Source organism: Ambystoma mexicanum, chromosome 12, assembly GCF_040938575.1.
Source record: "Ambystoma mexicanum isolate Mex_15411 chromosome 12, UKY_AmexF1_1, whole genome shotgun sequence".
NCBI classification, from domain to species: Eukaryota; Metazoa; Chordata; class Amphibia; order Caudata; family Ambystomatidae; genus Ambystoma; species Ambystoma mexicanum.
Genome location: NC_090936.1, coordinates 610,420,757 through 610,448,481, shown reverse-complemented (window position 1 = coordinate 610,448,481; position 27,725 = coordinate 610,420,757). Strand labels below are relative to the sequence as shown.

General features: G+C 45.5%; 1 protein-coding gene across 1 annotated transcript in view; it reads left to right on the top strand.

Annotated features, from left to right (window-relative positions):
- Positions 1–27,725, top strand: part of MED19 (mediator complex subunit 19) — a 209,072-nt gene that overhangs the window by 50,563 nt on the left and 130,784 nt on the right. The window contains exon 2 of the mRNA XM_069629027.1: positions 6,350–6,472. Coding sequence (XP_069485128.1) covers positions 6,350–6,472 — 123 coding nt within the window. The remainder of the gene's footprint in view (positions 1–6,349; positions 6,473–27,725) is intronic.

The window sequence follows — 27,725 nt, the reverse complement described above, 5'->3', positions numbered from 1 at the left end:
GTGGTGAGGGTGCTGAGGGGTGGATGGCCAAATAGTAATGATGAGACGATAGAGAGTGATAACACTGTTAGCGGTAGCAGAGGGGGGGGGGGCACGCCGTATCTAGGATCTCGGAATAAGAGAACAGAACTGAAATGCAGGGAGGGATGGGAAATGGAGTTGGGGGAAGATGTTTGAGGATAAAGCATGGAAGAAGGTGGTGTTATATCACAAAAAAGTCTCTAGGAATGCCAGGCTACAACTAATACAATTGTACATTACACAAAGGGCGTACCTAACGCCTGCCATAATTGCAACGTTTAAAGGCGCGAAAAGACAAGAATGCCTCAGATGCAGGATGACGAATGCTGGACTGGTACACATGTTTTGGGGATGCCCAATAGTGCAAGGGTTCTGGAGGGAGATGGCACATAAGGCATCCCAAGGTGGCATAGAACTGGAAATCCAGACCCCAGAGGCTTGCATGCTGGACAGATGCAAAAGAAATGTGAAGGATAAACCACTAACCAAAATCAATCATTTGATGTACATAATAGCCAAACGTAATCTAACCATGAAGTGGAAAGATGCTAGAGAGCCAAGCGCAGCTAGATGGTGGAGGAAATTGGAAAAATGGGTCGCCGCAGAAACTGGAGCATGGGTAAGGGCACTAAGCGAACAAAAAGCCGAGTTGGGAATGGCCCTCCAATGGTGGGTAGCGTTAACTGTGACTCTGTTTTACATGCAATGATAAGAACGAGGCCACACAAACAACGTTAGAGGAAATGGATACAGAGTGATTAAGAACATGTAACCTGATGTTATGTACAGGCAGAGTTGGGGATGGGGGGGGATTATAGTAGAGTTAGTTAAAATTATAACACGGATAAGAAAAATATGCTTTATAACACTGAATGTTTTGTTAATATTTGCTGTGGTTGTTAAAATGCAATAAAAATATATATTTTTTTTAAAAACTATTTTCATTTGGGTTTCTAGGTCCTCCTACAGGATTTTTCACTCTTTCCCTTCGGGCCTTATTCGCTATTATCTATCCCCGTATCGTGGTTTTGAATGCGTCCCAGGTCATGAGTGGGTTTACATCCTGATTATTGTTAATTTGAAAGAAGTCCTCTATCCCCTCCCTTAACTCCCCTTTCAGGGGGGTTTAGCCTTCTTTTAATTTTCAGTTTGGTGGGGGCATGGTCAGTGTAATTGCTCACACTTCTATGTCCACGACTAGCTCTAGCAGGCATTGAGAGACCCAAATGTAGTCTATTCTTGATGCCTACCTACGTACATGTGAGTAGGAGGTGTATCCCCTTGTTTCCCTCCAGGCATCTACCAGTCATAGATTTTCTATTTGCTCCCGCAGTTCTTAGAGGGCTTGTTATGGGAGTATGAAATTCTTGGACTCCTGTCCCTTTTTGGGTCCCATGCTAAGTTGAAATCTTCTGTGAGTATTATCCTCCCCTTCTCAAAACCCTCCAGTTTCTGCAGTGCGGTCTGTATAAACCTGTCTTGTCCTATGTTAGGTGCATAGATGGGGCCAGCGTGATAGTTTCCCCTGTCCCATGCAGAATTATGGCTACATACCTCCCCTTGGAGTCTTTCTATTTATGTCTATCGTCCTCACCGCTATTAGGACCCCCCTTTTTTAACCAAATCATTTGACTGTTGGGTCTGGCTATAGCCTTGCAACCTTATCCTATGTTTGTCTTTTACCTTGTAAATGGGTTTCTTGGAGGGCGATCAGGTCTGGGTTTTCTCTTGAAACGATTTTTCCTCTTCACTGGGGAATTTGGGCCTTTAATATTTAGTGATGAGTTTTCTCCTTAGCCCTTAAGGGGTTTCCTAGGTATGGGCCTTATTTTGCGAGCTTTTTTGACTGGGCATAGACCTGGTACCCCCTCTCCCTGGTGTGTCTCTGCAAATGTGATGGTCTCTTGCCAGGGTCCCACGCTACAACCTCCCATCCTAGTTCTTCCTCCCCACCCTCACTGGGATGGCTCAAACGGCCTCTAGCCCCTCCCGCCCCTCCTCCCCTGGGATTAAGCCCACTTCCTCCCCCCAGCATCCCCCCCTTGAAGGTCGCCCTCGACCCATAGCTCGATTATTTATTTATTTATTTTTTAAAACAAAACAAAAAACCTGCAATCTCATACTGTGTACCCCCTCCCCGGGTGCCTTTCTATCCATTTTTTCCATTTTCCTACCACCACAATTGCATTTAATTGGAGGAGTCCCTCTCCGGGGAGTTGTCTGCCTACAGGGCCTTCCCTGGCAGTCGTCTTGGGCCTTTCAACCCCCTTTTCTTCCTTGATTCTTTGGTGGTTCGTTCCCATGCCTTCCCTTTTGTTTGGTCTTTTGTTGGGCCCTGGGCCTCTCCGCTGGTTGAATCAACCCCTATTCCCAGGATATTTCCTCCTTCCTCTGTCGACCTGATTCTCCTTTGTCTACCCTAGAGTTCGAAAAAGAGGCTGAAGGGAAAGGTCCATCTGTATTTGATTCCTCTTTTCATGAGTTCCTGCACTATTGGGCGCATCAGCCTCCCCTTTTTTTTTTGTGAGCGTGACCTGAGTGAGATCTTAAGAGTTGAATCGTTGAACCATTAAAAGTGAGATCTTTCTCCCGTCTTGCGGCAGCCAGGATATCCTCTTTCTGGACGTATTCATGCATGGCTACCAGGACGTCTATCGGTCTTGCGCCAGGTTCATTTCTTTTTGGCCCCACTCCATGTACCCAGTCTACTTTAATCTCGGCCGGGTCTGCCGTGTCAACCAGGTCTGCGAAGAACTATCTTATTGTCTGGGGTAGCTCCACATCGCCCACCGTTTCAGCTGCTGCTTTAATTCTAACGTTCGCCCTCCTCGATCGGTTTCCTAAGTCTTTGGTTTGGATTTCCAGATTGTGAGTCGCCCCAGTTAGGTGTTCCATTAAGTCCTCCATGAGTAGTCGGCCATCTCTTGCAGGGATTTCTCGTTTGTAGCTACTCTCACTTCAAATGTGTGTAATTCTCCTTCACTTCCTTTAATGCCCCCACCAAATCTCTCATTTTATCCATTTGACATTGGATAATGTTCACTATCTTATCTCCAGAGTTCTGGAGGCCTTGTTCGAGGATCTTTTGAGTGACCATTTGCTCCTCTGCGCTTGAGGGGCTTTCGCCTCGTTCCTGTCCGCTTCTTATTCGGCCTCGAGCTGTGTCCCCCCCCCCCCCCTCAAACCCCCCCTTTTCCTTCCACATTTTCTGTATTGCCCCCTCCTGGTTCTTGGATTTGGCAGCCTTTCCCTCTGTTTTTTTACTTTTTGTCTCAGGCAGTTGTTGTGGGACGGAGTGGGAGAGTGAGTCCCCTCTCAGATTCCGTCTGATTCGCTTCCTCTGTGTTTGAGGGTGGTAAGAGACCCGTCTCTCCGGACCCCTGGCGTCAATGGTCTCCTCTCTGGGACACCCTTCTTCCCCTGCAGTGACTGTTCTGCCTTTATTGACCTGATCATCTCTGGCCTCTTTTTAAGCTTTCTGTGTGGTTTTGCGGTCTTGTTTTTCCCAGCGATTGGGGGCTCTTAGTGTGGTCTGGTGCCCTGCTATCGGCATCAGCGTCCGCCGGAAGATGCTCCTGTCTTTATGCTTTGCAGCTCTGCTTCCGTTGGCAGGACCGCACTGGAAGCGGCTACTTGGGAGTCTGGTTCTCTGCGCCCCTGCAGTGGAGGGCTTCGGTACCTTTACGGTCTGGTCTTCCGACACTGTACCGGGGTCCCTCTATCGTGGGTGCTGGGGCCGGCCTGCTTGTTGCCTGGTCTGAAGGCCTCACTCCGTTCTGTGGTGCTCAGGTGGGGTTCCCTCACTCACTCGATCGTTGCCTTTCCAAGCGGAACGCTGGTCCAGCCTGGTTGGGAACGTGTTTCGGGTCAGTCTGTGTGCCAATTATCGCCCGGGGAGGGGTTTGTCGGTTTATAGACCGGCTTTCCATGCATGTGGGGTCGGAGAGCACCTCTAAAGTGGTCTCGCTCTGGCAGCCATCTTGGAATCGACAATTGTATTTGTTGTAGGCACTTGCACTTTATTCAAAATGTCTTTGATATTGACATTGACGCACGTTCTGTATTTGGTAGTACGTGGTCTTGAATATGTATAGTGACTTGCACTTTTCATTGTATGCTGCTTGAGTTTCGTCCTTGATACGTGGTTTTTTATTTTGCTCGTTATATTGCTGCTAACACACTTGCACTTTAGATCTGTCCTAAAAAAAACAAAATACTAATGTTCGGAGTGGGTTTCCTCCTTTAATATGTTTCTAATGTAATGGATTTTGCTTTTCTTTTATATGTGATTTAGACATTCATTTTACATTGCCTTTGAAGATCTTCTGAGTGTTTTGCTGTTCGTGCAATTTCCTCCCTTCCAATATGTCTGCCTGCATATAACAACTTCCATGTTGCACCCAAGCTCGCTACCAATATTGAGAAATGACTGCACCTGAAATATGAACCCCATTCATGGTGTGTTAACCTTAAGTGAACAAGCGCTCTGCTAGCTCAAAATGCGTCATTTAGGACCTTGTCCCTGTTTGTGTCCTGCTTCTGCTGTGTTTACATTCAATAAACTTCCATGTTATGGCAATGTGGATTGTTTATTTTGTGCGGTATCTTCTGACCTTGGAGTGCGATCTTACTGCCTCTGGCAGTTGTTTTTCTTTGTTTTTAAAAAGAAAAAAACAATCACAAATGCTTAAAAATACTACTATACTTGCAGGTCAAGTTACAATTTACCAGTGCTTTCAGTAAAACGGTTCATGCCACCACAAACCGACCTCATATTTGGCGCAATGCTGCCATCCAGAGGCCAGCCACAAATCGACATTTTTGTTGTTTACTGCCAACTTAGTTAGTTGGCAGTAAATGCCAAATAACATCCTTGTATTCACCAGAAAGGTCGGTACCATGCAAAGGGTACTGGACCTTCATATAATTGCCTCAACTATATTAGTGGGCGAGTAGATTTTGCGAGCCCTGATATATAGGGTACATTATGAGAGTTGTCATGCAGTGTGTGAGCAAATGGTCCCCTCACCCAGCCTAGGCACATTACAACAGAGTATGCGTCCAGGGAGTGACTGGAGTGTGAGCATGTGATTTTTTTTTTTTTTTTTTACCATGAGTTTTTGCTGTGGAGTGTATTCAAGCATTCTTCTAGTATTTGGTAGGTAGCTATCACTATGCAAGGAGAATACCCTATATTGGCATAGTTGTGCCCGAAAGAAGGCGAGAACACACAAGGCTTTGTCTTTTTTTTTTTGGTCCAAGGGCGAGAAGTTTTCCATTTGATAGGAACAATTTGTTGTCTTTTTCATGGCACAGTAGCTGCTGTATGCCGTATTACGGACAAACGTAGATCCTAGCATATATCGAGGTGGTACGCAGTAAGACGACTGGAGCAAATTATTCTGTCAATTTGTGCTGGCTTGTTGCACAATGGCTGTCATTGTACCTTGCTAAAGCACTTTGTGGTGGAGAGAAATGCATATCAGCAATACCAACACCTCTCCTTTATCGGAAGGAAAAAAAACTCTTGGCGCTCTTATCATCTTTCAGGTTCAATAATGATTCTGCAGGGTATTGTCCTTGCAGAGTCACATTACAGGATATTCTACATTAAGGGAGTGACTGGTGTGTGAGCACAACATGCCCGCACCTCCTGTTCCACTACAGCAGGGAAACCATGAGGGGGCGAGTGGGGGCTGTTTACTGGACTCCTCATGGCTTCCCTCTCGAACATTGTTGGTCTGTGGTTTTACACTGGGTGTGTCGTCTATGTCACATGGTCAAGTCTTTTCCTCAAAACACTGCAGCGAGGAAATCCGAAGTCATTTTGAAGTGTGTGTGTATTTTACGCTTACATTTTTTGGGGAATCGTAAGTGAAATATTTTTATAGGGAGTGTAAAATGAGGCAAGTGAAAATATATTTTAATGTTAAATATCTTTTTGTAACCCTTACTTCTTTGCAACTGGTTATTCGTTTTCGTTTTTGCCTTAGACATTTCATATCGGGCGGTAATAATTGTAGAATTCCCTGAGCTTGAGGCGAAAGATAAGTCTTCCTGTGGCACTGCAGTATTGGTACCACGATCCGAGCATATCCGTGGAGCCGTGTGGGTGTCGGTTATTTATGCTATTTTCTTTTTTATTGGCAGTATTTGCCCATATATATGGATTAAACGTAGCTGGACACCAGTTTTATAGAGGACTGACTGGAGTGACCATAGTATCATCTTTGTGTGTACCATACCACTATGCTTTTAACATGCTATGAGCTAAATACATAATTTAAAATCAAATCTGAACATAGGCTCTTGTCGTTTTCATATCCAGGTGCCACAGAGCTGACCGGGAGCACAAACCTCATCACTCACTATAATTTGGAGCATGCCTTCATGAAGTTCTGTGGCAAGAAGGTAAAGGAAAAGCTAAGCAACTTCCTTCCTGATCTGCCAGGTGAGACTCTGTTAAATGTTTGGCATGATTGGGGTCACAGACTAGAACTGTTTAATTGCAGAAATTCATTTTGTGGAGAACGATGCTGAGGCTGTGCAAAGTGCCATCCATGTGCTGTATGGGGAGAGTTCGGGCCTCATTGCGAGCAGTAAATCTGTGAGAAATCCCCCGATTTACTGCCAAAATCTATTAACGTTACCACCACTCAGTCTTGTCGCATTACCACAGGATTACGAGTGGTGGCGTAAATCTCAATTTTTTGGAGTCTGTAGGACTCCATGGGGATTTTTGACATATGTACAGCACAGTAAATCTGCCAATTATTGGAGGTTAACTGGAGGACTTCCCTCCGGCTTTACGTTGGAGGTCCAATTATTGGAGGTTAAGCAGAGGACTCCCCTCCGGCTTTACGTTGGAGGTGGATTCTCTGCTTTACTTTCACATGTGGAATTTGGCAGGACTGCAAAAATGGTGGTAATTCTGTTAAAGCCCCCAAAAACTGGTGGTTGGGGATTTACCATCAGTTTTTGGTTCCATGTGTTCATATCCCCGCAAAAATATCGCCATATTTTTGCACCGATATTAAGCCATGGAACCTGCAGGGGACACCCCCGCAACCCCCATATTTATATATATTTTTTTTTTATGGAGCGGCGGACACCCCCGGTCCCAATAACCCCATAAATTATCCCCACTAATCTCTTATGGCCTTACCACACAACCATATATATATAGTGATATTACCTGATACCTAGTTTTTTACAGCACCACCAAACTCGTATCAAGGCCCTTTATATGCAGAGAAATATGATTGGGAGGCGAGGAGGGGGGGCCATGGAGAGGACCATGTCATGCAAAATTGTTGATTTCACGTTGCATGACCTTCCAAACTACATTAATTTCTTGCCAGTGTACCTTCATTTATTGGACAAAATCACAATTGCCTCCCTATTGTAGAAATCTTGCTATGAATATGCATGAATTCCACACTCTTTGGATCACCCCAACACGTTTCTTTAATGCAACTGCAATATTCCACAAAAAATTTAATCACAGAAGAAAATAGTAATTTACATTTATGCAAATTAAAAGTATGATTGCTTTCATTTGAGCCTAGGGGCTGAGAAACGACTTTGATGGTGATTTGGCACAGTATAAAAGCATGTTAGCATAACACCTAATTGCATAATCCTGAAACCACTCCAGCATTTTCATTTCACAAATGCTTTACAATTCTTGTGCACATTCACTAGTTATGGTTTTACATCCTGTGCAGTTGTGCCAGTTCTAACTTCTCAAGTCTTATTTGGTCAACCACTCCTCCTCCATGTCCACAGATCCCTCATTGTTCTTAGTCTTTATTCTTTGTACCCCTTTCCCAACTTCATCACCCAGTCCATCTCTGTTGTACTATTTCATTCATGGGTCCCCAGCACTTTGAAATAATTCTAAAAAAACACTGACGCTGTTGGTTGTCTCCATGACCATCAGTCTGGCTTCAGATCATCCAGAGGCACGGAAAATGCTCTCCTGAAGACCAGTGAAGATCTGCTCTCTAACCTTGACTCGAACGCTCCCTCTGCCCTCATTCTCCTTGACCTTTCCTCCGCTTTTGGCTCGGTGAACCACAACATCCTGATCACTCGTCTCTGCGAAACCTTGGGCGTCACTGATCAGGCTCTGGCGTGACTGTCCATCCTCTTGGACCGTCCTTCCCGGTTTCAACTTGGGTCTTTCCTCTTCTCCACCACACTCTCCACATTTGGGGTTCCCCAGGGCTCTATCCTCTCCGACTGGTTTTTCAATGTCTATCTGGCCCCTTTGGCACTCCTGATCTCGATCTTTTTTTCTAACTTCCAGTGTTATGAGGATGACACGCAGCTCTCTTTCAGGCTACCCTCGGCCTCCACCTCCTCGCTCATCTCTGTCTATCCGCTATTCAGGCATGGTGCGCCTCTAATGATCTCTGCCTGAATGGCAGTAAGACGGCGATCCTTCTCATCCGGACCCCTACTCACGCTTTTCCACTCTCACTCTGGCCGTCATCCCTGGCCCCTCTGTCCTCACCCTCTTGTGAGACAAAAAACCTTGGGGTCATCTTCGACTCCACTCTTTCTCTCCACACATCCCGGACCTCGCCAGAAAGTCCCACCTCCTTGGAGGTATTCTTCCTTTTCTCACCTTCCCCCAAAAGCTCACTGTCTCCAGAGCCCTGGTTCTCTCTAGGCTGGATTACTGCAACAGCCTCTTTGTCATTCTGCTTAACTCTACACTTCGCTGTCTACAACTCATCCAGAAGAGGACTGCAAGACTCATCCTTGGCCTCAAACCAAGGGAATGCATCTCTGGAATGGCCTTCCTGCCTCTCTCCGCCTTCAGCCGGATGTCCTTAAATTCCGGAAGCTCCTCAAGACCGTACTATTCTCCCCTTCCTTCTCTCTGCCTCTCCTCTGCTAACCTTTCCCTTCCTCCTGCACCGCTATGTGGACTGGCTGCGCGGTATTCCTGAGTCATAACAGCCACCTCTTCCACCCTCCCACCCGCCCCCCTCGTCCAATCCCACTGCACTTGACTGTTGGTCTCCCTGCGCTGCCGCCTTTCTTACCTTGCACTGCCTGGGTGTGACTCCTGTGGGAGGCCCAGCCCTTCCTTTCACTTTACTTTCCTGGCTGCGCACTTGCACGATCAAAATGATACCGGGCCTAGTAAGACCGTTTGTCATGTTTTCTCTTGTCCCCGCCCCCTTGCCTGGTTGCACCTTCAAACACTTGTGTATGGGTGCATTGTAAATAACATTTTGAGCAATCCAGAATACCAGATAGCGTCATTCTTCACAACACTCCGAATGTACCTCCGCCCCTCGTGCCACCTGACTTGCTAGATGCCACCCGGCACGCTCCTCACTGCCACCCGGTACAGTTGTACCCCTCCTCTGTCCCTCTCTTTATCCTACCCCCGCTGTACATCTGTTTTGTTGGTACCACTGAAAAGCGCTCCGTTATACATCTGTAATGTTGTACACCTCTGTAAAGCGCTCTGTTATGTATCTGTATTGGTGTATACCTCTGTAAAGCATTCCATTTCTTCTCGAAGCTAGGTCTGTACTCAATAAATAACATAATAATAATGATTACCTCCTTTGGTTTGGCATACTGTAAAAAACAAACTCCCGGCCAACATGTTGGGATTCATAATTGTCACAATTTCCCACCTTCATGACCAAACTACTTGCACCCTCTTTACAGGTGATCTGTAATAAACATATGGCCTTAATCAAGATAGTGATTTTTGTGCGTGCATTTTATCATCTCTTGACCTTGTTACAGGGTTACAAATGTTGTTCAGTAACCCACAAAAGTTGCAAGATTATTATCTTAAAAGTACACGAATCGGCCACCTATTACAACTTATAACTATAATCTGTAACTGGTATGGGGAGGAGGAAAAAAAGGAATATAAAAAGGTTTTTAATTTTTGTAAGGGTACTCGCCATAAGCAGGGTCCAAAATTGCTGGGAGCTATTTAGCTCCTTCTATCCTAGAAGAGCCTGGTTAGCTTAAAACCAACGGTTACCAGGAGCTACTTTTAGCTCCTCAGGCCAACTAGTGCCTTAACAACATGCATACGTGACATTCACTTTCAGTGTTTGAGAATATAAATAGTGAACAATTGGGACACAACTAGGGCACATTTAAATGTAATAAACCAGACATAATGAGCAAAGAGTTAGTGCAGCTTATGTGGAAGTTAGATTTGCATTGTGCCATGTATACCTACTGGGTGATGCGTAACACCCAGGAGCTGTTGTTGGCTCCTGCTCATCGAATCACAATTTGAACCCTGCATAAGTATAGTATCAAATCGCAAACTCTTAGCCTTGTGCAGGAAGTCGGCCCAAATGGCCTTCAATGTATGCTCTTTGTTTTGGTTTGTGGGCTACTCGTGCCAATTTTGTACGTTCCGTCAGCCATGCTTCAATTCTTAGTCGGTCCAATAGCACAACGAGTAGAGCGCTCGCTTTGACATCTGTGCAGAGCCTGCTGACGCAGGTTCAAATCCCAGCAGGGCCAAACTCAGCCTTTCATCCTTCCGAGGTCGATTTTATGAGCACCACACACCGTGGGTAATAAGTAGCGCACAGATACCTGAGGGTTCATAGCCCTATATAAATGCTAAAACTAGTCTGTGGTTTGATTTCCATGTATGCCTAATATTATGGCCATCAGCGTTTTTACTATCCACACTTCTGTTTACTCACAATTAATTGAGAGCTTTATGTAATTGAACATGATCCCTTCCCTTGACATTGATGTTATTTGGGCCAGTGTAGTCGTGATGCCGTGGCTTTTTTCTTCCCACCAGTACACAATCCGTGTGTGCGTGCACATTGATGGCATGTGGTTTAAGGTTGCATTGAGATGCTTGCAACACAAATATTTTCATTGTCTGCCAGGCCATGTTTTACAACTTTGCTGGGGACCAATACGCTCTCAGAGAAATAAGTTAATGTGTGTACACAAGGTCGTTACTCAGACCAACTCCTTTGTATGGCTCATGTGCTAGCCACTCCTCTTCTGAGGTTCAGTGTTTGTGATCCCTAATTCCCACTCAGTATTGCCCTTTTGTGCAGGGAGCCGAACCCCCCTTCCTTACAGTATCTTTTATATAAAGTTGTGAGGAGTCCGACATGAAAGTTGGGCATAGGTTTGCCATGTTTTTGGTTAAAGACTTTTATTGAAAATAAAAGGTGTTGGGGGGGGGGGGGGAAAGGCCTCTCTGACCCTGCTCTACCTAAACCAAAACTAATGATCTGTCCATGTCAGGATGTCAAAAATAACTGTCCTGTGTCAATAGTTCTATCCTGACCCTCACACTTCGGACTAAACTATAAGGTGAAAAGGGAAATGTTTTTAACCTTGGAAGGTTCATAAAAAGCGTTCATAAAGAATAAATGATTCAAACAAAAGTTCCTCAGTGAAGAAGATTCTTGGTTACAGGGAGTAGCTCCCTTCCCTGGATTTTTCCTTGCTCTTTGAGACTTTTTTACATATAATAGTTATTTTGGTCTCGATAGGCCAGATGCCACACTTGTAGACTAACACTGTTTGGTTTTCACATTCTGCTTTCTGTTTTAACATAATCCTTTCTAATTGCCTGGTATACTCCCCTGCCAGGACTTTTGATACACACACTTGAAATGCTTGGTTTACTCTTCTGCCAGGACTACTGTTTTCACACACTTTGGGTCTTCGTACGCTCCCACAGGCCCTTCTTTGTAAGGTTGACTAATGTATCCTTTAAATAGGTTATTCTCTCTCCGTGCCTTAAGTATTTGCACTTTGCACATTCACAGGTTATAAGAGGGGTTAGTTGCAATTAAATTTCCCCATTTGTAATGCATCCATACTGTGTATCTGTAAATTGGTTTTCATATATTGGCACTCGGCTTGCCCGCCGATACAGGCCCGTTGTCCCCTCTGCTTCTGGCTGAACTCACCGGTCTTTGCTGGCATTGCTTCACTTTCTTGCGGTTTGCAGATGAAGGATTTCAGCCTGCCTTCTCCTCGCGGCAGCCTTCTCTACGTTCGCTGGTCCTCTGCAGCTTTTTCTTGACAATTTTGCTTTCTTCTCGGCTCTTGAAGGCGAAATGCTTTTCTCAGTCTACGATCGTCCAGGAGTCCCGCACTGGCTCTTGGCGTTCATGCAAAGTTTCTTCGCTGAGCAGCATCCTTTTCCGTCTGTAAGTCTCTTCGCTTCTCCACGCCGGTTCCAGCTTGAGGTCCAGCTCTCGCTCACCAGTCGCCACAGCAGCTGTCAATGTCTCTTGGTTTGGACTGTTTGCATTTCCCGGGCACAGGTGTGGGCCGGGAAACTCTATAATGGTAGTTCAGCTTGTGATCTCCTTTGCTCCATTCTCACTTCTTCGTCCCAGTATTTCGAGGATTCTGGGAACCGAAGTCCATTGGTGACCATTGATTTTATAGAATTAAAACGAGCATAAAAAGGTTTTGATGGCAAGCCAGTTCTGTTGGTGGAATTGACAAAGGTGATTCCATCAGATTGGTAAGGTTAGTTTATACATTTTTGTAAGTGAAAGGAATGGATGCATGACAACAGGCCATGAGGGTTTCCGACATGGGGAGGTCATTTCCAAGGGAAAATGGGGGGATATCACATCTCACCCGATGAAGCCATGACCTCTCCCGGAAGCTGTCTCCTCCCATGTGATACTCCCTCATATAGCCGCCCTCAGGATCAGGTAGCGGCTGCCGTCCCCTGGCCAAATTGGGGGGGGGGGGTAGCTGCTCTGTCGTATTAATCATAGTGTACATTGTTTTTTTGTTTTTTTTACATTTATTTTTAGTTTTAGCTCTGGTGAAGCCTTCCAATGAGTTATTGTCTGCAACTGAGCTGCCATAAAGTAGGTTTTCCAAATCTGGGAGTGTGATCTCCCTATCTTGGTCTGGCCTACGCAGTGTCTCTAAAGCCACTCGTCTACGGGCCGTGCCCCATAACAGTTCCCCGATTTTCACATTCAACATTTTAAAAAAAACACCCTTTTGCTCTTATGGAATATTCGTAAAATAATAAAGCAATACTACCATCTTACATAGAACAAATCTTCCCATCAGGGACAGTGGCAAGGTCTTCGAAAAATCCAGCATCGCCTATACCTGACAATTCCCTCCCTGCGTTATAGACAAAAGTTTCTTCCATCTTGTGGAAAATTGTAATACCCAAAATGCGGGATAACTCCAATTCCCATCGCATTTCCCTCAGCTGTCCTTGCAACCTCGTCAGCTTGAACACAAGAGACTTTTCCCTGTTCACCAAGAAACCCGATAGCCGCCTAAAATTGCTGAGTACTTCCAAAATATTCAGAATATTCTCCCTTGGGTTGCTGACATACAGCAATGTGTCATCTGCGTACAAAAATATATTATGATTGATGCCTCGGACCCTGATCCCCACTTCTGATATGTAGTGCCTAAACTACCCGGCCAGAGATTCTAGAGCCATGGCAAACAGCAACCGTGAAAACGAGCAGCCCTGTCAGGTTCCCAATTCCAATGTCCATTGGGAAGAGATCCATCCCCCTGTCGTGCCATTATATCCCTATTTAATAGGTCGATCCATCTCTGAATACTGGGTCCCAACCCAAATGTTTGCAATACCTGGAATAGCAAAGGACAATCCACAGAATCAAAAGCCTTGGTTGCATCCAGGGCCATTATCGCAAGCTCTTCCTTCGAACCCTACACCTGTTCTAGTATATAATGCAACCTCATAATATTCATTGAGGTGTTTCTCCCACCCACAAATCCACACTGATCCAGGTGTATAAGGTCCAGAACCACAGCTGTCAACCACAGCTGTCAGCATTGTTGGCAGCAATTTCCCCAGTATCTTGGACTCTAGATTGATGAGGGAGATGTATCTGAGTCACAGTAGTTTGGATCTTTGCAGGGTTTCAACTGCATCGTAATTGGCGCCTCCCTTGTGGTCCCAGGAAGAACCCCCTTTTCATAGGCTGCCTCATGCACTTGTTTCAACAGGGGATCCATATGTCTGCATACTGTAGATATAATTCCACCGGCAGTCCGTCTGTGCCCAGGGATTTTCCTCTTTGCATTGAACGGAGAGCTCTCCCAATTTCCTCCTCTTCTATGGGTGCGTCCAATTCTGATCTCTGATGTTGTGACAGCTGAGGTATTTGTGAAATCAAATCAAAACAAATCCACTGCCTCTTCCACCTTGTATGTGCCTTCACTAGTGCATAGCTTTGTATAATAAGCCTGAAATGCTTCTTTGATATGTTGCTGTGGGACTGCCCGTGTCCCAAACGCATCATATATCTGCGTGATGGATCCATGTGGATTTAGTTTATTTGTATAGCGCCGCCTGGCCCTGGGGCATCCAGGCGCTCAAATTAAGAGCAACATTACAGAGTAATACAATACAGATTACAGAATAATATAATACAATGCAGATTTGGTACATTAAACAGGTAAGTACAGATTAATGCAAGGTATGGCAAGCATAGGTTATGTCAAAATACTTTGTTAAAGGTCAGGAACATGTCATAATACACGTTGTACTAGGTTGTAGATAGTATGAACGGTTAGTAGAATAGTGACGGTAGTTCAGGCTTCGTTGGATAGTAACCAAGATTTAGCGCTGTGTCCGAATCTATGAAAAGAGGGTTCAGATCTGAGATGCAGTGGCAATGAGTTCCAGAGTTTGGAGGCAAGTACGGGGAAGCTTGCGCCGCCTGCTTTTTTAAGTTTGTATCTGGGGGTGGTTAGTGTGTTTGCGCTGATCTGGTTGGGCGAGGTGGGATGTGGAATGTGAAGTTGTCTGATAGGTATCTGGGTGCTTGGTTAGTTATGCACTTGTGTGTAAGTGAGGTTTTGTATTCAATTCTCTGAGGTATAGATAGCCAATTGCAGGATCTTCTGGTGTCAGATATATGTTCGTGTTTGGCAATGTGCAGAGCTGCTCGTAGGGCGTTATTTTTAATAACTTGCAGCTTGTTGATGTTTTTTTGGCTGGTGCCCAGATAAAGAGAGTTACAGTAGTCGACTTTGGAGAGGACTAGCGCTCTGGCTAATGTAATACAATTGGAGGGTGAGAGGTATGGTCTGCTGGCATTGATAAGCTTGCAGGTGTAGGCGGTGGCCGAGGAGATGGCGTTGATCTGTCTTGTCAATGTGAGGGACAAGTCAAGGTAGATCCCAAGGGTTTTGACATTGTTGGATACAGAGATGATGTTCCCGTCAATGGAGAATGTCTGATACAGATTGTCCAATCTATTGAGTCTGGGTTGGGTGCCTCGGAGTAGGAGCTCAGTCTTATCGTCGTTGAGGCAGAGGCTGTGCTTGGCCATCCATCCTTGGATAATGGGGTAGATGTTGTTGAGAACTGCCTTGTCAGTAGAGCAGTCACCTGTTAGTGGGAGAAGTATTTGAGTGTCGTCTGCGTAGTTCGTGTAGACTACACCCAATCGGTCCAGTATGTCAAAAAGGGGTTTAGTGAATACATTATATAGTGTGGGGGAGACACAGGAGCCCTGCGGGACCCCGCATGTGACTGGGGCTGGTTTGGCAGTGGCTGTCGGGGAAAAGACCCTCATGGATCTGTTATTCAAGAAGGACTGTATCCAGGCATTGGCTTTGTCCGAGAATTTGGCTGCTGAGGTAGGTGTTTACAAAGGATGTCATGGTTGACCAGGGCGAAAGCCGCCGATAGGTCGAGGAGGAGAAGTGCAAGTTTGCCTGTCTTTGATGTTGTCCATTTGTGTCTTGAGGTCAATCAAGGCAGTGTCGGTGCCTTGTTTGGGTCGGAAACCTGATTGTCTGAATCCTAATAAGTTGTTTTTCTTGAGGTGGTTCTGTATCTGTAGATAGGCAGCTCTGTCAAGGATTTTGAGGAGGAAGGGGACAGTCGCGATGGGTCTGTAGTTGGTGGGGACACTAGGGTCGAGGGTGGGCTTCTTTAGTAGGGGTAGAACCCATGAGTCCTTCAAATTGTTGGGCACTGTGCTAGATGTAAACGATGAGTTAATCAGTGCAGAATTGAAGGGAGCAAGGTGTTTGGCTGCGTGTTTCATAATAGGCGCTGGGCAGATATCTCCTTGGCACTTGGATGGTTTCAGGGCGTTGATTATGTCTTCCACCTCTTTGATGGATATGGGGGGGGAACTCAAATAGATTGTCATCGTCCACTGTTGGTGAGTGTGTGAGGGGGACGGTGTTGTCAGTGATGGTGAGGCTTTCTTTCTTAGTTACAATTTTGGCTTGTAACATGGCAATTTTACCTAGGAGTGCGTCTTGAATGTTAGTGCACCAAGATGTGTCTTTGCTACAGGTATCTAGAATGGGAGAGGGGGATTCGAGATCTCTGAGAATGTTGAAAAGCTCTTTAGTGTTGGATTTGGCGTTACATATTCTTTCATTGTACATTTTATTTTGGTCTGGATGATGGCTATCTTGTAGGTGTTGGAGGCAAGTGTGTATGCTGTCTTGTTGGTGGTGGTGGGCATTTGTTTCCAAGAGAGTTCAGCTTGTCTTTTGGATTTGCAGAGTAGTTTTAGTTCAGGAGTGAACCAGGTATTGAGATGCACGCGTGGTTTGGCTTTTCGAAGTTTGAGAGGTGCTATGGTGTTTATAGCCTTGAGGATGGTTGTGTTGTAGAGATCTATTAATTCCGTGAGGTTGGTGATGGAGGGTGAGAGATCGATGATGGGTTGGAGTAAGGGGAGGAGTTTCTCTACACTGATGTTTTTGATCTTTCTAGTGAGTGTCGGTGGTGCATTGGGAGCCTGGCCAGGCGTTTGGGTGCCTTTATTGATGGTGAAGGTGATGAGGTGGTGGTCGGTCCAAGCGCATGGTGGTGCAGTTGAGGTCAGCAATCCAGTCAAGGGTGCGGCCTTTATTATGGATGGGTTGTGAAATGTGATGGGTGAAACCTAGTTCGGAGATGGTGTTGGCTATGGTATTTGCATTGTCTTTCTGGTCATTGAGGCCTAAGTTAAAATCTCCTAGAATGAGAAGTCGCGAGTTGGGTTTGGTGGTGTTGGAGAGTAAGAGAGCTATGTTGTCGTTGAAGGACAGTATGGGGCCTGGTGGTCTGTAGATGAGGTGGGTGGTAATAGTACTTGTATGGGTTGTGGTCAATTTTATGGTGAGTAGTTCGGCGGATGGGAAGGATTGGTTTTAAATGTGCCTTATGTTGAGGGAGCTTTTAGCGATGATGGCTACGCCTCTGCCTTTGGTAGTTTGTCTGTACGGTAGATTGTGTAGTCATTGGGTATAGCTAGCGCTAATGCAGGGCCGGCGGCTGGGTGGAGCCAAGTCTCGGTGATGGCTATGAAGTAAAGGTCGTTGCTGGAGATGATATCTGCTATATCTAATGCGTGGGCGACTAGGGATCTCGCATTGATAAGTGCACCTTTGATTGTTTCCGCAGTATGGACTGGTGAGGAGGTGTTGGGGCAGGTGGATGTCTGGTCTCTGGGTGGTACAGTATGAGTGGGGAGAGAGGCTGGTTTGGGCCTAATTTTGTTGTCTGGCTTTGGCAAGGTCGGTTGGACGTAAGTTCTAGATCTGAGGCGGTTAAGTTTTAATGCGCCAGTGCTGTGGTAGGAGGTCTTGGAGGTGGCAATCTTATGGGTGGGCATGCTAGAGGAGGTGGTCGGAAGTCCTTTTTGGGTTTTGGATATGATGTCTGAGCTGAGCGGCTTGGTGAGTGGCAGTTGAAATGGGTTAGTGTTGGGTGGGAAAGGGGTAGGGCAGGTGATGGTCTTGGGCAGGCTAGTCTGCTAAGGCCATTGGGTTGGAATAGGTAGTGTGACCCAGTACATGGGATGTCATGTGGGATAATGCAGAATGGTAGCATCATGAGGAGCCAGGTTAACATATCTAGGTTGGGTAGGCTAGGTGGGCTGTGCTGGCGGTGAATAGGGGCTGGGCTTGAGAGATTATAGCACTGTCGCGAGAGATAGTGGTGCGTAGCTAACTAGGAATTTCCTGAGCTAGGATGCTATTGCACAATTCTTAAAGTAGTAGTGCATGCATGATTGAGATTATCTCTGCAATTCCAGGTAATCAGACAGTAGTCTATTAGGATACTGTAGCACAGTCAGTTAAAAATACATAATACAAAATGCATAATACATACGCAATTGTAATTTTCGGCAGTAGTCCACGAGGGTGCTAGTGCACAGTTTGCTAAGAAACAGTAATGCATATATGGCAGAGTTTTCCTCAGAACTTCTGACTTTACGTCAATAATCATTAAGGTAGCAGGTGCACAGTTAGGTCGGGAGAATAGTGCATGGACGGTTTTGTAACGTGAGTAAGTGGGATTCTGTAGTGCGGCTGCTAGTGTAATGTAGGTGTGTTGCTGTAATGGCTAGGAGGACGATGCTGGAATGCGAATCTGCAGATAGGGGGCAGAGTGGCGTGTCAATGAATTGTGGGGCCGGGGTAAGGTGCATGGGATGAGTGCAGTGTTGCGAACTTGGCATTAATGATGCGTGAGCAGGTACTTGGGTGCCAGCAGGGATACAGTGTGTGCGGGTCCGTTTGTGGGGTGCAGTGACGATCGTGGCAATATGTGAGGAGGGTGGCGCCTGGTTTCTCGTCAGTGCAATAAGTGATAAAGTTGATTACACGTAGCGAAACATTGCAGCAGTAAAGCAACAACTGGCGGAAGCAATCTGGCAGGTAGGATGTCCTTCTGAATCAACCAGGCTAATGGACACCTGGCGTCGTCTCCTTCTCTGTGTACCCTTTTCGTATACTGGTTTCTATCGGACCTGGTCCGCCTTTCCTGACGCTCCTGTTGGTAAAGAAGGTCCTCTGCAAATTCTGTCCCTACCGTGTGCCCCTCGCTCTTATCATTCTCCAGGTTCCTAATTTGTCGTTCAGTCTCCTTCATGGATTCCGATAACATCCCTTTTACCCCCACCGCCTTGGAAATGCACCTTGAGGACTTCCCGCATGGTCCCCACTTCCGCCACCGACCCTTTGTTGTGCTCTAAAAATGCAGTCATTTCTTCTTGCATCGTGGTTTTAAACGCCCCATCTTCCAGTGAATCCACCCTCAGTCTCCATGTTGGTATAGCTGTCCAATTAACAGTTCCCTTGAATGTGGCCACTAATGGGGCATGGTCTGACAGAATCTTCCCCAGGTACTCGGTAGGTACACATCTGTATGTTTGTTCCCTGCCCACAAATAGGTAATCTAGTTGGAGTATGATCAGTGTACAGGTGAGTAAAAGGAATAGTCCCCGTCATCCCCATGTGTCCCTCTCCATAGTTCCACCAAGTCCAATCCGGACACCACTTTGTTTAATGATCCTGTCGACTTCAACCTAGTTGTATCTGTACCGGACAGGTCTTTGTCGGGATCTAGATAGTAGTTGCAATCCCCACACCAAATTAAAATGTCCACCCTGTTTCCCCCTCCGACCCGCCCTGCCCCCCAAAAATGACTGCACCGATTTGAAAATATTCTTTGTCTGTGTTAGATGCGTAGATGTTTACTATACAAATACTGTGTCCCTCCAACCTCCCTCTCACCATAAAGTTCCGTCCTTCCAAGTCCTCTTTGATTGTTTCACTCTGCATTGGGACCCTGCCCTCTAATCAAATCAGAACCCCCTTCGAGAATGTAGATCCCACCACCATGTTCCATGTACCCTTCCAAACATCTGCCTGACCCTGGGCTCTACTAAATTCTGTGGGGTATTGTCCCCTACCCTGAATAACCTCTGTGTACCTGTCGTAATTGGAAGCGTCCTTGTCTGCCATGCAATCAAACGTTGCAGTAGACGTAACTAGATAGTCCTCCATCTGCCCAAACCCCCTCTCCCCCCTCCCACACCAACCCCCACCCATCTGCCCAAACCCCCTCTCCCCCCTCCCACACCAACCCCCACCCAAACACTCCCCTCCAATGCATTGATTCTTCCCACTGTCTCCCCCGTGCCCTTGCCGCCTCCCCATCACTCCAACTTGTAACTTCCCCAAATTACATATGGAGCAGAAGCTGTTCTCGCTCAACTGCGGCATAACTCGCGCCGTGAGTCCTTAAATTTGTGGTATAACCATCCAGTCAACCTACATCAGCACAAGCTATTCTCTAGGGTTGGTGGAACTGTGGTGGTCGGGGGTGTGGCCTTGCGTCGGCTCGGCCACACCTGCACTCCAATTTCCCTTCCAGTGTTACAGTCCTTGTTCTATGAGCAATCTGCCTCCTTCGACTATTTTCATCTATGCATAGGTTTTCCAGTGAGCTGTTCCTGTCGCCCTCTTCTTGTCGTCACTCTTCCAAGCTTCCTCTTGCGGCCTTCCTAGACTCTAGCCATGATCAGGCTTCTGATGCCGATAGAAAGAAGTATGAGTTCCCGTCTGCCAGCACCTCCATTTTATGTCCGGGGGGTGGGAGGGACGGGGGGCATCATGTATTTCAAATTGCTTTCACAAAGCTTCCGTTTCACTGCATCAAAAGACCGCTTTTGCACCTCAAGGGTGAAATCGGGGAAAATGAGGATCCTTGCATGCCGGTTACTGCCGGCTCTTCTTGCCACAATCGCCCTGGGAGGCGTGCCTGGTGGCAGATGCCGACCCCGCACCCTGTGTGCCCTCGCCACCGTGAACAATTTCGAAAAGGCTTTGTGGGCGTAAAGTGTCCAGGACCAGTTTCTCTACAAATAGTTCTGCACAGTTCTTTTCTCTCTCTGGCACTCCCACCAGTCTAATATTGCATCTGCGGGAGCGGCCTTTCACATCTTCCGCTCTATCTTCAAGGACTCTAGTCGCACCTACTAGGCCCTTAACATGATTTTGCAACAACGCCACAGTGTTCTCTAGATCACTGACCCATTGTTCTGCCTCTGATACTCTGTTGTTGAGCACCTTCAGCTCTGCTCGTACCAAGGATACGTCCATCCCCACCTCCTGTATCTTGATCTCTAGCACTTTCCTCGAGTCTTATATTGCGGCCATAAGACTCTCCATAGCGACAGCCCCTGTTGCTGGCTTGGTACCTGTGCCATCCGCCTTCCTGTCCATAGCCTGCTTATGCTGCTTCGATTTGGCCGCCACGTACATCTCCATCCCCTTTTGCCCATTCACCATTACTTCTCCTTAAGGGGGTGCCCTGTCTGCAGTTGGGAATGAGCACTTCTCACAGCACTGGTGCCCTCACGTTGTCAAGGCCAAGACTGTGGGCCTTCCTGTGCGACCTGCTCCTGGCCTGATCCTACCTCTAAGGATTCAATAGCTATACACACTCTCGGTCCAGGGTCTCTCCTCTCTGGCCTTGCAGAAACAGACTTATCCCTCTTGCCCACAGTTGATGGGTTATCTTCACTCATCTCTTGTCCCCTCCCTTTGTTGGAGGATACTGGAAGGTGCCCCCCCCCCTTCTGTGCCGATGCCAGTCTGCACTCTCAACCTTAGATGTCGGGTACAGGCCCAGCTCTCGGGCCCTCTTATCATGCTGTTTTTGATTGTCCTCCCCAATGTCCTATTAAATTACAACTTCTCCGTCTAAAGTCACCTATGGCTGACTAAATATCCCTATTCAAAAAAATCTAAATATCCCTTGAGTGAATTTCTCTCCCTAGCAAGTGCTCGTGTAATGCCTATCTAGGTTAGGGGATAGATAAGAGACTTGCCCTACCCTCTGACTACTTTTTCTAATCTCCAAAAATAGATGCACACTTACGGAAGTCAATTCTGTTCTTTTTATTCATATTGCTTCCTTCATATGTGTTAAAAAATACAATCTGATTTAGAGATTGATAGGTTTGTATGTGTATCTGTTTTTTACTTTTCATTTTACATAACCAAACCCTTCTCTTAAAATGATACCATTTGCCCGAGCTTGCTAATTATTATACAAGTCTCAGAGGTCAGGTCATCACCCTAAACTTCTTATGTCAAACGGTTTCAGCGGAATCTGGGTTACTCTTTCTTCAGTACTCAAAAATGTGACATCCATTATCAAATTTAAACCAATTAAAAAAGACAATTTTCTTCTTTGTCTTGATCTCCATGTTCCTTTTCAGGGGAGAGTGTCTCATGTTTCCTTCTACAGGCGTCTTGGTTTCCAAGTTCCCTACAGGGGAATGCAGAAAGAGGGAAACGTCACTTTTTTTCTCTGAGTGCGTCTAGTCATGGCATGTAAAGTGAACCTGTGTTTTGCCCTTATGGTTTTACCCGTGCAGGATTGTTCAGACTCTTTTTATTTGTTCAACTCTTCAAGTATATCTCCTACTTTGTATCATCGCCCTGTAAATCAATAATCAGGTCCTCAGTTTTTCAAATTGTCTATAGTTGTGTAGCAAACATTCTTGTACAGGAGATTTTTCTGCTGTAGCATAAAGTATGCTTGCCATTTGTTGTAGCTACACTTGCTCGATGGGCCACCTGTTGGTGGGTGTCAGTGATGGATGATCTCGGTTTCCACTTCCCAAAGTGTTGTTTAGTCTGTTAATGTGCAACCTGCTTGGAAAACATGGATGTAGGATTACTTTCAGCCCTGAAATTAACACCAGTCCCACAGTACAAAATTACTGAGACTAAGCACTATTTCTCGGTGCCTCCATTTAAATGTTTCTCTATTTAGGGAATTTACCACTGTGTTTATGGCCATTCTCAAAACTCCCACATTTCAAACCTCCTAGGGCTGTAGGTTAAAGGGTAAATTAGCATTAATTTTGACACTTTAGGAGGGCGGTTCTATGTGATTCCATCAAGAATATTTAATTGTGGAAGAATTCATAGAAATTATTTTTATGTAGGACATTGTACCGCAAATGTATGTGGGTGGCCCCCTGCAGCCCCTTCCCAACCCCTCCCAAAATCCCCCCTACCTATTACCCTAACCTCCTCGCCCCCACATACATTTGTGGCAAAATGCAATAGAAACAGTTTGATGAATTCTCCCACGATGGAAAATCCAGCTATGGAATCTTCCTATCCCTAGGAGGGCAACTGTCCATTATAAGGCCTTAATGCAGAGGCTGTCGCTCACCTTAAGCGCAGGCGTTGAGGCCTTCTTGCACTTTCTAGGTGTATTTAAGCAAAGCTCAATGGTGTAGGGGAGCACACACTTTTACTTACTCCCTAGAACCCAAAGGGCCAGGTTCAAGATCCTGGGAAAGCCGTGAGTCACCACAGGCAATCTTAAATTTAGGATGGCTTTTGATCTGTAGCTCCACTCGCAGCATGGTCCTGGACTGGGCTGCCTGGAAGTTCTTGAAGATTGCTAAGAGTTTTAAGGTGATGGTACCGATAGTTTGTGAGGTTGGATTCTACTTAGCCTGAGGCCAGGCTCTTCTGGGACTTAATCTGTATAATCCAGCGTTGTCTATAGTCTCCGCCTTGGCTGCATTCCCCCATCCTGGGAATAGAGAGCAGAAGAGCAATAATCTTAGTTCAGAATGGTTGTAGAGTTTGTATATGTAGGTCTATATTTGGAGATGTGGCTTTTCCTGAACAGAGTGTCACTCGAGTGTGTGATTTTTCTTTTTTGGGAGTGTGGATGTCTACATGTTGCCTTCCTGTCACTTCACAACCCTTATCTGCCTTTTACAAAGAGACCAGACATTGAAAATATGACATAACAAAACATGGCATAACATAGCATGACACCACATATTATAACATGCTTTTGCAGTGAAACTACAAATATGTATAAAATGTAAAACAATCAAAACTCCCTTAACAAAAAAGGCCTTTGGTAACTAAATCGACATTTTGAAAGAATAATTGAAAATGATGGGAAGAAGTGGAAGTCAAATGGGTGTGTTGTGTGTAAGGGGGGCGTAGCACCGCATCAAAGCAGAAAAAAGGTGTGCATTAACAAAATAGGGTTACAAAAAATTGGGCGTCACACTTTTTCAAATTTCTTTACATTTTCTTTTTAATTATTTGTGTGGAATTTTACCATCGGAGGAAGGTAGCCATTCCCCATAACGTGCGAGACACAAGACTGTTCTAAAACTTGAACTGTTTTTCAACAGACAAGGAACCACAATCCAAGAGAAGGGAGTCATTCTCCTGGGACCAGAACTGCCATATTATTTAGTTTCTATTGTAAGGGACAGAAGTAAGGTTTTCTTGACACAGAACGGTGGATACTTTTTTGAGTTGACGGGACATCTAGACAGATACCTTATCTTTAGTTGAGGTAGTCTTGTGAATAGGGACAGATGGGTTAACTCTTGCTTTCTTGTTTAAATAAGTCTTTAGCCCCAAAACGAATATGCTGGTTTTATCCTGAGCCTTTGTGTTAACATTTCCATTGATAAATCAAAACAGGAGTGGTGACAGGACAATACTGTCTTGTTCCCCTTCATAATGTAAAGTTGTCCGATACTGAACCATTCACCATATAAGCTTTAATCACCGCTATTTGGTATGGTGGAGGCGTATAATTGGCCATTGTCATTAAAGTAAAATATGGGTCCAAAATTAAGGTTATCGATATGCTTCAGGAAACCCTGGTTCACCCAATCAAACAGTTTTTCTACGTCCAAAGCCAAAAGAAATTATAGCCCAGAGGACCTAATATCCTTGGCCATCAGGTGTAGTGTTCTCTGTATATTGTCATGTGTTCCTGTTAGTAATACATCTGGATTGCTCAGGAGCATTTAGTAAATGCATGAAGAGTTCTAGTCTATCCGCAGTGATTTGCATATATAATTAAATATCAGTTTAAAAGCCATGTGAGTCTGTTAGAGGTACAGAGTTAAGTGCACTTTCCAGGGTTGGGAAAGTCTGTTATCCATGCCTCCTAAAATTGACCTCTCAGTCCTCCATTACAGAAACAGTTGAACAAATCTACCAGAGGCGTAACTATAAACGGGTGATCAATTTATAAAATGTTACTGTCCAGCCATCTGGGCCAGGACCTTTTAATTGGTTTACAATGTTTTGATTGCTTTAGTTACCTTCTCTGATGTAATGGTTTTATCCAGCTATTATCTCTGTTCATCTGACAAATTGCACAGTTTGAGACTTACCATGCATCTTTCTTGACTTGCTTACTTAATTCGGTCTGCTCTTGACCATTTCTAATAAACCAAAAAGCATTTATAGATAATGTTTCTCATGTTCTCGTCCACAATAGACTTCGTAAAGGATACGTTTTCTTGACTCTTAAGTCTGTTTGCGAAAGGGTATCCTGATTTGTTCTCTGTTTCTAAAAAGGTCTGTTATGTCCCCAATACGCTGATGTTCTACCCTGTTTAATTGCCCCTGCAACAATTAAAGTTTAATCGGGGGGTTGCTTAGGTGGTGTTTGTTGCTCAATGGTTTTCTGTAGATCTCGAGAGTTTCCTCGGTCAAGATTTTAATTCTATTCATCATTTTCATCAGAGTTCAATGTTACTCTTTTAGTGGCTTTAAATGTATCCCTGTAGTTTCCGGTGTTGCAGCTTGGGCAGAGTTGGAGAACTAGTCTTATTTGATCATGGCCTTTGATGAGGTGAATAGGGGCAAATTGCGGTACAAATTAAATGCTTGGGGATGCCCAAGACACCTTCTTGACATACTAACATAGCTAATTCTCGAACGCAGCTCCAAATTAAACTAGACCGGAAAGGCTGTCTTACTGCCCCTATTCAGACATACCAAGCATGTGTCATGGCTCTGTCCTAGTGCCGGCTCCTTTTAATTTATTGCATTCTTGGTGAGGGACTGTTTGTGATGACACCTGCTGCAGTACCTACGCGCCCCGTTAAATTAAAAGGGTTTGTCCATGAAAGTTGAGGTGATGTTAAAGATCTTGCGTCGCACCAGGTTCAGCTACTACGGAGACTTAGAGTCCCTCCACTCCGTTTGTGACAATATATAATGGTTGTGTTGAGCTATAAACACAGGACACTCGTACATACGGAGGACTTCTTTGTACCAGGAGGGATTCATCCCTGTGAACTTCCGCACCTTTATGCATTATGCAGTGACTTATGAGCTATCTATATAGCCTGGATTCGATAAAGGCAGCTCTGCCGAAACACGTGTCATCCACAAAGGCTCTAACATCACAAAAATAAAAGGAATTTATTAATCATCACTACTTGCCATTCCATTATTTTTCGGCGCACTATCAAGGGATAGCTCAACACAACCATTATATCTTTTTAATTTATATTTGGCAGACGTCTCTCTGACCTCGACAAGCAAAAATGTTTTCCCACCTCGCTTAGGTACACAACAAATTCAACATCTTGCCTACGTAGATAATTTGATTTTGTTATATCAAACTCCGATCGGATTGCAATGCTCAATGAATTCTTTTGCTGATTAATATAAAGGACTTTGAACTTGAAATCAATCCCCAAAAAATAAACCTTTTGATTACACATCCAAAAAGACCCAACCCTAATTCACTGAAATGGTACCTAAATTACATTGATTTTCTATATATATATATATATATATATATACTGTGCAGGTGGAAGCTGCAGAGTATTAGTTTGTTTTTCGAAACTCGAAAAGGGGTGTCGAACTAGGGCGTGCCAGTAATACTATCCCTAGTGTGACGTCCACTGTACCCATGATCCCTCGTGCAGATTGTTTTTTTCCGCCATACTTGTCGGAAGCATATCGCATGGCTTTAGCCATTTATCTTTATAATTACAAATGTTCCCCGTTCTCCAACCCTACATCGAAAGATCGCTGAAGATCAACGTCGATGCTCGAGACCGAGGAAGAACCGCCGTCGCCACTACACGACGGACTTTGGGCCTCGGAAGGCCTCTGGCCTCGGCCCTGTACAAGTAGGGAGTGTGGGGGTTGGACACACACACACGCGCACACACACTCGTTTCCTACATATACCTGCCCGCTGCCAAATAGTGACATATGGAGAGTACTCCCTTTAAATTCTGCCAAAGTGTAACCGTAAGTTTTCCTGGGTAGACAGACAAAATACGTGTAACTTGTGTCTCCCCCGGGACCATCCCGAGGCTAATTGTAGAGCTTGTAAGCTCTTCAAAGCCAAGACACTCAAGGACCGCTCGACCAAGCGCTGGGCCCACTACGCCAGGCAGCTAGAGGCCATGGACACAGTGGGTTCCTTCAGCGATGGCAGTGACGCCGCCTTATCGGACGGCGAGGGCACAAGGGTGTCGGGGACCCATGCACAATCCTCCGACCTCGGAGGACTGACCAGCGGTTCAGTTATGGGGACACACACACACACACACACACAAACAAACGCTCCACCAAACACACTAACCCCAGCCGAGATTCGACACGTATGTCGAGTGATCGGCAGAAGAAGGCACTTAGAGAGTGGTCTGCCGATTTGGTGTCCTTTGGGCGTTCCAGGTCACGGTCGCCTCATGACACACAGCAACTGTCCACGGTTGCTAAGGGTGCCACACTACCAAAAGTCACGGAGGCCCGGTCATCAGAAGGCTAATCCGACCTCTTCCCCCAAGTAGCACGTTCGACGTCTACTCCTGTAGTATGTTCGACGTCTGCTTCCGAGATTCAACGCCCTTCTTACAAAACTCACGAATCTCGTGACAGCACCTCCGAATCTCGACACCAGGCGTCGAAACATTCAGGAAACCCCAAAGGGTCAGGTACCATTCCTCTACTCATGGGAAAGGGGAAAAACAACATAAAAAAGCCTCTGAACATCAGGTTCAGAAGGAAAAACGCAAGGAAAAATCCAAGGTCTCTGACCCTGCCACCAAGGAAAAATCTGTTCCTCCCACTACTCA